The 12,071-nt window shown below is 39.6% G+C and overlaps 1 protein-coding gene across 13 annotated transcripts in view; it reads left to right on the forward strand.

Annotated features, from left to right (window-relative positions):
* The window catches only part of tead1b (TEA domain family member 1b), a 49,627-nt gene that overhangs the window by 9,033 nt on the left and 28,523 nt on the right, over positions 1-12,071 (forward strand). For 10 of the 13 annotated variants that reach the window (XM_040011219.1, XM_040011225.1, XM_040011220.1 and 7 more), the window contains exon 3: positions 5,236-5,488. The exons of the other annotated variants lie outside the window; for them this stretch is intronic. In XM_040011219.1, the coding sequence (XP_039867153.1) occupies positions 5,332-5,488 (157 nt within the window). In that variant the 5' untranslated portion in view covers positions 5,236-5,331. The remainder of the gene's footprint in view (positions 1-5,235; positions 5,489-12,071) is intronic. 13 annotated transcript variants of the gene reach the window in all.

Below are 12,071 nucleotides of genomic sequence, written 5' to 3' on the forward strand. Positions count from 1 at the left end.
AATGACCTCAGCCATATATTTATGGGTCATTCTGATATTTTTAATTCTAAAAAGTGTTTCCTACCCTGAATTTTTCAGTCTGCTTCTATGATCTTTTATAGTTTTTACAAAAACTGACCCATCGATGTGGCAAGATAAATGGGAAAATTGAGTGGGGTCATTTATCACCTTGGAAATACATGTATGCTTTTTAACATTACATCATTACATGGTCAAGTGTTTCTGTGGCCTGTGGCTAAGAGGCCGATGCTTTAACAGCCAAAGTGATCATGAAAACAATCAGGTTGATTCATTCATTGTTGGATAAAAATGATGGAAAATGTTGACTGCTTATTGTTTAGAAAGTTTTAGAAGAGCTGCTACATTAAAGGACATGCTGTTATGATGACGTTTTATGTGAAATGGATAGCATATAAAATATTATGGGGTCATGAATTACTCCACTCAATCAGTATAGTTACTATAGCTTGTTTGCTGGAGGGTTAACAAGTAATGTTTAACTTATCAAATTATATGTTAGTTTAGGTGAAATTCAATTTTATTGTCATTAAAAAGTACATTACTCAAACAATGAAATGACGAAATGCAAACAGCGTGCACATGCATATAGAATACATTTACAATATGTACAAGAATTCACAGCATTTCTATGCAGTGTGTGTATGTGGTGTTCATGTAAGTGTGCATATGGATATTTTTAGCATTGGCGAACCTGAATGATCTCTTTATCTAGCTGCCATACATCTGTCATTTTCAGCCGCCAAGTTCAAGTTAAGGGAAGTTTCTAAGAAGAGTGATGGCATTAATAATGCTTTGCAGTTTACTAGGCATGTTTAAGAAAGCATTGGAATAAAAATTTGTACAGATTAGCAAGAAAAGCAAGAGCAAGAAATGACTCCGATTATTCTGTTCGAAACGGGTGAACAAAGATAAAACTGCTCGTGCCGCCGGAAAAAGTGACAAGAAGGTAAAAGCCAGTTTGGGGTTGTTGTTTGTTTTTTTTCTCTTTCAGATCCTTTTAAAGTTGTTGTAAATCCATCTAGATAGTGCTGTGTGCCAGCAGCCTGTGCCAGTAGTTTTGGATGGATGACCTGAAGGAAGATGCAGATTATCAACACTCAGCTACATAGTTTCTGGCCAAAAGTGATGGTTTTAGAGCCTCTGTGTGCCCTTTAGACACTCTTCCCTCTCTTTTGAGAGTAGGCATGAAGTTTAAACTCATTTTATTCTTTGTTGCCAGGTTCAGTGTGTTGTTTGTGCTGCTTGACTTGCTTTGTTTTCCCTCAGCTAATCATCAGCATCCAGAAGACACATTTGCTCTCATATTATGAAAAAGCCCTGTGGAGAAACATTGTTAGTGGAGTAATTTCTGCAGAAAAGAAGCATTAATGCTTGTCCGCAGAGTGAGACATGCTCAGCAATTTCAGCAGCTTCAAGATATTTAAAATAATTAGTTTTCCTCTCTAAATGCATTTAAATATGTCTCAAAGTATGGGCGGGGCAAATGAATCCAGCTGTTATTTTGTTTCTCTGTTAATAAGAGCTAAGTCTGGAATTTTTAATAATCAAAAGGTTAATGGAGATATACATTTTACTTATGGTTTTATTCCAAGGTGCGATGTAGAATAGGCTCTTCTTCCACAGGTTTGAACTCTGACACATTGATGCTTTTAATAAGGCAGTTCATGTTCAGGTTTAAGGAGTTTGTTTTCTTCTCCCTCAGTTCGCTGATATTGTGAACATCACAGGGAAAGTGCTGATAAATGATTGTGAGCTGGCCTGATTTTCTACCCATTTGTTGTCAGATGTATTCAGATGGTGCTTTTATTTAAAAAAAAAAAAAAAAAAGGAGTTAAAGAGAAAGTAAAGAAAATAAAGCTACTTAGTAAAAAAAAAAAGTTATTTTAATTAAATTATTCATGCGTTAGTGTCTAAGATGAGTGTATTGCTGTATTAGAAAGCACCAAGAAGTGAGCTTATTAGTAAGAATAGAGAGTAGCAGTTACTTGAAATATCATAACCAAATTTTATAATATTGGAAATATTGTTCACTACAAAACTGTGGTAACAGAAGCCTTAATAGACACTTGCTTTGGTTGACTCAGAAGTTGGTTTGAGAATAAATCACCCATGTTGTCAGTACTCACTGTCCTAGCAGTTAAACACCACACTAACTTTAATTATTCCCATTCCAGATGTGTTCTCGGTTGTTAGTAACTTGGTGAATTTCAATAGATTCTCATCCAGATGCATATTTCTTTTTTTAATTCCCATGTTGACGATGACAGATGTTACAAGATATTACAAAGCCCTTATGTGCTCATTGTAAATGCATTATAGGCTTTCATGAAGCTCATATTTATACATTTTAAGCCCAACATTTTCCATCAGGCATCGCTGATATAATGTTATTATAGCTCTTCAAACGTTTTTGGTCTTTGCAATGTTTGGAGGAAGGCGCATGCACAGGATGGGAAGCATGATGGAGAAAACCACACTGTCTCTAAAGACTGATTAAAGTATCACTTTACCAACCATAGCATACCACAACAGAGAACCAGTGTTCCTACAAAACATAACAGAAGACACAAAACATCCATGTCAGCTCTTTGATGAAAGAGGATTAGATTTTAAAGTTGAGATATATTTATTTTTACTTGGATTCGATTTGTTGCAGTTGTGCTTTTACAAATCTGGAAAGAATGTTTCATTAGACTAGATACGAGGAGACTGGGCGCTTGCTGCTCGAGCTTCACGAGGACACGGGCGAGCATTTTTCTTCAGAAAGATATTTTGCCATAAAAATGTAAGCTGGATTCGATTATGAGCACAGATAATCACTTGGTTGGGTTAAGAGGAGCACATCCAGAAAGAGGTTCAGCCCTTTAGTGGTTGAAATGGGAACGTTTCCCCTCCCTCATCAGTTTGTGAGTTGGTTCTGCAGCGTCAGCAGTCAGCACACAAAAACGGAATTCAGTAAAAGCTCTCTCTCCCTCTGCTCTCTGGGAGTTTTTTTCCCCAACAGCTTGCTCCCATCCCCCCTTTCCCCCTCATGAACTGACATGCTGGAAGAAACATATGCTACTATTCCCACTTCCTGACAGCTTGTGCTGCTTGAATAGGATCTTGCTCAGGGAGGAAGCAGTTGTCTGGAAAGTGTGGAGGGATTAGGGCCATAGAGAAACCTCAGTCAGTTGTTAGCATATAATGTCAAATGTGAAATTACTTTTGATTGTGAATTAAGCATACACTCTGAGATTTTTCAAAGTGTTCTTTGAGGCATGAAGAAGAAAGAAAATTGCTCACTGCCGAATTTGCTTACTTTTACAACAGATGTGTGGGGATGACACACTTTTTACTCAATGAGTATAAACACTGGATTTATGATTCACAGTACTGTATTGCTTTATTGAGCCCATAGCCCAATATCCAGTTATCGAATTAGTATGTTTTAGTGAAGTCTAAAAGAAGCACTTTACGCAGGCTGACTGAAGCAGAAGCACAGTGTAGACGACTGCATTGATCTGGATACAAAAGGCTGAAGTAAGTCTGGTTTATGCAGCCTATCAGGGTCATTCCTCGTCACCTATCCATCATACGAGACCTATACAAACTCATCAGTGGTTTAACTATTTGTTATCTGCAAAGTATACCTTTCAAGGAATTGGCTATATAGCTTGCCTTTTTAGGATGTCTTATTCTTCCATGCATGCTGTCTAACCTGTTTGCCTGAGCTGTGTTTGACTTCCTAGCTGTGATGCTGTCAATGATTTAGCACATTTGGAAAATACTAAATTCTAAGAGGACATTAGCAGTCTTCTAATGTTTTAAGATGATAACCATACCCTAACTCTATGTTAGGTTTTGGAGAAAGGCCAAATGGACTAGTTTTTTTAAATGTGTTTCAGGATTATTATTTGTCTCCATTCTGCTTGTTAAAACTTGGGAAAAACGTTTAATAAAAAAAAAAAAAAAAAAAAGACTTTTAAATTGCCTAAGGTTAGCATTAAGGTTAAGGTCTGTCTTTGTTCCCTTTTAAAGTCTACATTTACAGTTTTGTGTTCTTGCTCTTTATTAGCCTGTTAAACATCATACTTTCTTATACATACCAAGTATAAATTCATCCGATCTGCGAGGAACCTGTAGACTCACTGCCCACGCTCAATACAGAACAAATGGGTATTTGAATTCTGATATTTCTTTAGGTTATTTAACCACCTCATCAAACGTCCCTTGGAGTCCTTGATCAGACGCTGGCTCTTGATGTCACTTTGTGCTGAATGTTTTCAGAAGAAGACAAAACATTTCATACTGACCACAGTGCTGGATCTTATTACGCTTTAAAATACCAGTCAGAACATTCATAAATGTTGTAATGTGTATATACTATATAGAATAGTTTGTGTTACAGGTTTCACGTTACTTGATATTGCTGTCTTGGCACAATGACAGGCGCCTCTTTATTAGCTGCATGTTCACCAGGAGCTTGTTGGTCTTGTCAGTAGCCACTGGTGAGATGAGACTTTCTCCAGCTGTGTGAGCAGCTTGGCTCCAGCTCCTATGTGTTGCTCAAATGTCTGATTCCCTTATGCCACCATAGTTGCTGCGGCTGACTGGAGATGTTAGCGCTACGGATTAGTAGTCACAATGTTTTTTTTGGTTTTTTTTCTTTGTCTTTCATTTATTATTGTTTTCATATAAATGTTTCTCTTCACAGTCACTGGTATACACATTTACACCTTCAAGCTGCCAGCTACAACCACAGTCTTCCTGTTGTCCACTAAAGACTTTGAGACTGGGCGCTTTAGCTCAGCGCCAGTGGTAATGAGGCATGTCGATGCTTTTTCCCTAGAGGAATCAAACTAGCAACTTTGCTGACAACATTGACTTTGTACTTGTTACAGCTCATAGGAATATATAGAGCTAAGAGCAGTTGCACAGGTGCTGAATAAAAGGGAAAAAATAAATTTCCCAGACCTTTACACTGTGCATTGCCATTTAATTAGCAGGAAGTCCATGAGAGAAAATGTTCAGCTGTTTAAACCCATAACATCCATTGTAAATCAATTCAACAACTTTCTTGGTGATGTCCAAGCTTCTTTAGCTGCTTCCACTCCATATTGTGCTCTTTACTAACTGTATGCATTCTGTTTTTGAAGATGGTTCTCTGCTTTTCTGTTGCAGTAGTCATGATTTGCGGGGTTTTTTGTTTTTTGTTTTTTTTGGGAATTCCAGGTCTCTCCCTAGTCTGCTCCAAGCTTCAGCTTGGAGAGCTCAACCGCCACAATTGATCCCAGCAGCTGGAGCGGCAGCGAGAGCCCTGCCGAGGACATGGAGAGGATGAGCGACTCGGCAGACAAGCCTGTGGACAATGATGCAGAGGGGGTGTGGAGCCCTGACATTGAACAGAGCTTCCAGGAGGCCCTGGCCATCTATCCTCCTTGTGGGCGCAGGAAAATCATCCTCTCTGATGAGGGAAAGATGTATGGTGAGTAAAAGCTGTTGCATGTGTAAGTGTGAGTTTTCACATTCATTATCTGTGCTGCTTTTATTTTAAGAACTAAGAAGCTTTTGGAGGTTTTGAGGACTATTGAAAAAAAAATAAAAAAATAAAAAAAAAAAAATATATATATATATATATATATATATATAAATAATATAGACATCTCTCATATCTAAATACAAAGCTAGTATCAGCAGCTAATCACCATAGGGAAACATCTACCTGGAATTAAATGTAATTAAGGTGACAAGTTGTGTTTTTACAGGCATTTTGTGGGAAGTGATTCAGCCTTGCTCATAAACCTTATCAAGACCAGCCTGTTGAGTGTTTGAATGGATCAGTTGTCAGTAAGGGTATTTTCCCAAGTGCTGCTCCTTTAAAAAGGAAAGACATGCTTCAGTTATGGCTGTGCCGAGCAACGTAAGACTGATGGTGACTATGACCATGGAGCTGTCACTCTGGTTCACAGAAGTGCAAGTTTATAAGTAAAGCAGCATGAACTATTAGTCAGTAGCAGATGGTACTACGGCTGCCACCAGCTGTGCCCCCTCTACTCCCACCCCCCACCCCCCCCGTTCCTGGCTGGCCTGGGTGATGTCATGGAAAGAGGGAATATTTTCTCTCTGCGGTGTTGGACCGTCTCACAGCCTGTCAGTGTCAAGTGAAAGCAGAAAGCTCCTCTGAGCATTGGGTTGCAGCTGTCATGTGACCCCTCCGGCCAAACAAAATGTAAATTCTAGGAGTTGCAGCGAATCCCCTCAGTTGCCACTACAAAGATGTGGGCTCAAACAACAGGATCCTCCCCACTGTCTCTCCCTCCAAATCCCTGGTCCCCACACAGAGCGAGGCTGCCAGAGAAGCTGCCCCTCTGCTGTGGATTAAAGCATGAAAAATTATTTTTCTAGAGTTATAAATGAGCAATGCTAAGTGTAAGCCTCTTTTCGATTCAGTTGACATTCTCAGTATTATAAAAATGTTTTTCTGAAATGTCTTCTGATTGTGGTATTTTTGATTTCTTCTTTTTGACAAGTTTTAATTTTTAATTTTCATTTCCTGTGTCAAATGCTTAGTTACAAAATCTTATATGTAAGTTGTGCCAATTAATAAAATTATTCGCACTGGTATGGATTTACCACAAACCGTCGCAAAACGCCGCTGCCCATAGCATGTTTTCTTTTTACATTTCCCAACAAGGCTATTGTCTAAGATAGATTACGAAACCCCAGCAACAAATCCAAACAAATGTTTTGCTATTGTGGTGTTGAACCCACCTTAAAATCTGCTGAAGAGGCGACTGCAGGGTTGAATAGCGGTTGGGCCTGCCAGATGTGCTCCATATCTGGTTACAGATGACTCGTCAGCAGCTGAGTGTTTGGGCTGTGCCCTGGTCTAACTGAATGAGAATTGTTTGTCATAGAAGTAAAATGATTTTCATGTGTAGATGCTGAAAAGGTTTGGCAGGGACGGCTACTACTGCATGATAATGTTGCAGAATTGTAGCAAAAAAGGAGCTAAATGCTTCTGTTCAGTTTTGGGGGAAAATGTTTTAATTTTTTTAATAATTGAAGATGTAGTACCTGAAAAATATGATGTTGGTGATATCTTTCTGCCGATTTCACTGGGGAGCACACTGCTGCTGGTCTTTTGTACTGGTGCTTTCTCAAGTGGCAATGCTTGTTCTTCAGCCCTTCAATGTGTTGCTGCTTTTTAATGCCAATGTGACTTTCCTAAAACCACTGTGGGTTTCACTTAAAGACAAAAAAGAAAATAGTTTTAATTTGAATAGGTTGCAGGAGTTCATTACTTTCATAACAATCTTTAGTGTTTCCCACAGACTTCGATTTGCAGCGTGGGCGCGCGTGCACGAGCGAGTGCGGGTGAACCAGCTGGTGGTTAAAGCATGAAACATGAGGCTAGCAGGTTAGCGAGGTTTGAAGTTTTAAAATGAGAGTAACAGATTTTCCACTATTATGTTGATCATGGATGGAGATGTTTTGACAGATGAACATGAAATCTAAAAAAAAAAGTTAACAGTTATTCTTGTTTGTCTGTTAATATGGATTCCTTGCGGGCCACCCAAGAAAGAATCTATGTATAGGATATGTATAGGAAAGGCTATTGTTGACTTTTCCAAATCAGTCAAGGATCAATAACAGTTATATAGTAATGCCTGTCACAATAATTGTCTTTATTTACCAGTCATTCATTTTCTTGTCTGCTTATCCAATTCACGGCTGTCCTAGCTGTCATGGGGTGTGACAGGTAGGGTACACCCTGATCAAGTCTACTGCAGGGGAAACACAGACAACAGTTCATCCTCAAATGTACACAGTGCCATGAAAAAGCGTTTGCCATTCTGATTTTTTTTGCATATTAGCCATACATTTCTGATCATCAAACAAAATGTAATATTGGACAAAATGAAGTTTTCAATGATTATTTATTATTTTTTAGACAAAAGAGAGAGAGAAAAAAGAGAGAAATCTACCTGGTCCTATGTGGGGGGAGGGAGTAATTGCCCCCCCATGTTAAATCATAAATTATCTTTGATAAATGCCAGGCCAGATGAATCAAGAAATCACTTAAATAGAACCTTTCAGACAAAGTGAAGTAGGCTGAAAGATCAATTATGTAAAACCTAAGACAACAAATACTTTTAACAGCACTGTACTTACCCACTTGTGAAAGGAAGCCGGAGTACCTGTAAGAAATAAAAACACGATGACACAGGCAGAACATTTGGACTCTACACAAAAAAGCCCCGACTGGCCAGTAGTTTCGAACGGAGGATTGTTTTCTTCTTAAGCTAATCGCTAACCTCTGTACAGACTTATTACAGACCTATTTATTGTACCCTGTATGGACATGGCCGTAATGTTTTCCTTTGTGTTTACAAGCATGTTTATTTAGATAAGAATGTCATGAGTAATTCAGGCAACAAATATTTTACCCACCATAGCAGGGTTTGGGTGTAGTGAGCCTAAGCCAAATGAACTCTCTCATACATGCATAGAAGAGAAAGAACACACACAGTGACAGTAGTCCAGGTGAAGTGATTGGTAATATATTATTCGAGGTTAATGGGCATTTTTCACAATGACTGTATAATTACGGTCGGGAAGTTTTGAAGACTAGGCCTGAGTACACTTGGTCCCACTCCAGAGCTCTCTAAGAAGAATTCTGGGTGAAAGCTTAATGAAAAAGAAGAGCTCATTAAGGGTCTATGAGGTAATGTTTCTGTTTGCTGTGTGGCTTTTTTCTTAAGCACGATTGTGCAAAAACTGCCAGAATGGTTTTCATGGATCTTGTTGGCGAGGTGGAAAATGGGGAAAGGAAGAACCCAAAATTTGATATGGATCGAGGCATGGATTCGTGCAACACATGTCCAGTTTTATGAATGAACTGATGTTAGCAATGCTCAAAACCTTTTGGATGTATGTAACTAAACAGTCATTTCTACCACTAGCTGTACAGCTAACCAACAATGGATAGTGCAGCTCGTTGCCAAATCAACAGGTCAGGTGTCACCCATGCCCTGTTTGTTTTGCAATTCATTGTTTAATGATAGAACTGTGAAACTATTATTAACTCTGAAGGAACCCAACCATGGCAGCTCTGTGTGGACTGCTACCACTTCTGGTTTAAATTATGTCATTATTCCCCAGGACCTTATTAAGTCCTGCGATCCACACCTTTACCCGTGGCAGAATCAGTACACACTGTACACCTGTCCTGCTCACTGTGGCGTAGAGGTGTATGGCATGTGCTGTTGTTTGGGGGAAAAAATGTTTTTTTTGTATCTAGAGAAGTCAACTGAGAGGAAGCAATCAAAATCCAAACTGCTGAGTTTGGATGTTGTACCTTTGAATGTAATTTTTGTGCAGAATTCCTCAGATTTTCCATTTATAGTCTTTGCTAACAGTACGCCCTTTTGATGGAATACCATCAAAGACAAGTGACCAATGAAGCGGTCCTCTGTGCTGCTGCTAGGGATTGATTCGTGTTAAACATCCAGTGATTTGTCTTTTAAGAGGGGAGAGGCTAATATGATGCTGTCGAAGACCAAGAGAAACACAGACAGGCTCTACACAAATGCTCTCATGGCATCTTGGATGAAAGCTGGCTACAAGGAGACAGGTATTTTGTAGTTGAGAATCCCTGGGGATGGCATAGTGTTCCATGCACAGAGCTCATCACAAGAGGAGCTGCCCCGAGTGCCCTTAAGCCCTTTGTTATCTTGGGGTAGAGTGCAGTTAATTAGCAACAGTCTCTATAGCAACTGTGTTGCGGTACAAAACAATTTCTAATTTCTGCTTCCTAGCTTATTGTGATGTTTACCTGAAGTGTTTCGGATGTGCTGAGACTAGTGTTGGCTGGCACTGTGCCTATTCTCAGCGGCTAATTGTGGCAGCAACAGGAGATGCTACATCTGCATAGGCTGCATCGCCGGCATTTGCCATGTCTTCAGACTTTGACGAATATTTTTAACAACAAAGGGAAATGGAGGGCATTGGCCCCTACCCAAAGGCTTACGACTCTATACTTGTGTAATTCACCTGCTGTGCTAGGCTGCATTCATTTACCCCAGAAATAGAGTTGATAAATGAAACAACACGCTTCACTCAAATTGTATGTTTATTCATTGAGTTATGTATTTGCACTACCCAGCAAGCTAAATGACAATGGTGAATTTTTCTCAGTTACTGTTTGGGGAAAAAAAAATAAAGACCTGAATTTTATTCTACCTACTGACAAATAAATATGCAAATACATACTCTACTTGTAGGCTGTACAACACCTAAATATATATATTTATATTATTACTGCTCCTTGGCAGTTGAATACATTGTTATAGCTTAAAGGCTTTTTGATGGAGACTTAATCACTTACCTTGGAGATTTGGACTACTCCCTATGCTTGTATTATTGCGTCTTGCTGGTTTTGATAAACAGTAGCAGCAATAATACCATTATTTATTTTTCTAAAAATGGTAAACACAGTCTGTAAATGACCAAAAACCATACGTTGTAATGTTCTCACTGTAGGTGGGCTGCAGGACATGGTGCCTCCATCTGCATGTGTTACTTGATGTAAAGCTTTTCCTATTACCATTCTGCTGTTTGCTCTGACATCTCGTCAGTGATCCAGCCCAGACCCCTCCTGTGGGAACTAAGTGGCACTTGGTTTGCAGGGATGCCAAGGATGAGTTAGATATAATGAGCAGACCTGGCTTGCCCTCGATGGCCCAGCGCTGTGCTCCTCTGGGGCTCGTCTCATCGGGCCGAGCATGCTCTGAGACAGAGCGAGCGGACCTGATCCTCCCTGCTGGGCGGATAATGAGGAATTCTGGGATCAGCTCAGGCTCCCTGAGTCACCTGCATTCACTCAGAATGGAGTGTGAGGAACTTCATTGCAGGAGAGGCATCACACACCTCCAGAATAATCCCTCATTTGTTCCCTTGCCATTGTCAGTGTAAGACTACTGTGTTTTCACACACACGACAGTGAAAAAGTCCAATTTTTTATGTCTCTCTCAAAAGGAGGAACTATTGAAAGTGTAAATAGTATTGATGCAGGTATGATTATGGAAGGAAGAAGTCATTTTGAGTTTCAAGAAGATTTAAGGGTTTTTTTAACGTCAGATTTTTATAAACTGGTTATTTATTCCTCATGGTTCACTAAGTAGTCATATATTTTAGACTGACCCAGTAAAAGGAGGAAAACCTAACATGAAGCAGCTCGATTTGTCAAAGAAGGAAAACACTCTTCCACTCAGCAGTTTTTTCTGAGCTTACAGTCAGAAACAATCGTTTCTATTGATAATTCAGCTAATCTAAAAGAAGAAACTAGTGGCTAGGAGTCACTTGTCAGGAGTCACTAGGAGCAGGTGTATGTGAGAATCCAAATGTGTGACAAAGTCAGGTCAGGCATTAAATGGCCTTATCCCACCAGCTCCATAGCAAAAAGCGCAGATGATATCTGATTGTGCCGATTCGTGCCTAAACCAGACTCAGTCTGGTTTAGGCAACTGGAACTGATGTGAACTGTCTCATGCTGAGTGCTTCATGTGATAGGGAACAACTTGTGATATTGCCCTGCGCTGATTCTCCTGCCTTTTTCTCAAGGTCATGTGTGACAACAGCTGAAGAATAAAGAAACAAAGAGAACATGTGAGAGAAACTCATGAGTAGTGTGAATCTCCAAAATGTTGCCATTTAGCTGTGGTGTGTAACAAGCCGTCATTAAGAGACTAGCCTGTGAAAGCAGTTTTATATGATTGATCTGTATGGGTTGTTGGCTTTTCTGGTTCCAAAAGCATCATATTTGGGGTATGAAAGGTCTGCCTCTTTAGTTTGGACACATGCATTATTTATTCCTTAATGACACACACAGCAGTTGTCTTTTGTAATTCAAGCCATTTTTCTGTTGTCTCTTTCAGTAAGCCTTTTGGTGATTGCACATGTTGTTTTGCACTCTGAGCAGGATGGGTCTATTGTGAACAGCGGACTAGTCAAACAAGTGTATGGACGAGAGCCAGCAGGAACATCCAGATAACTGACGATTTTGA

Source organism: Simochromis diagramma, unplaced genomic scaffold (genome assembly GCF_900408965.1).
Source record: "Simochromis diagramma unplaced genomic scaffold, fSimDia1.1 OVJJ01000603.1, whole genome shotgun sequence".
Taxonomy (NCBI): Eukaryota; Metazoa; Chordata; class Actinopteri; order Cichliformes; family Cichlidae; genus Simochromis; species Simochromis diagramma.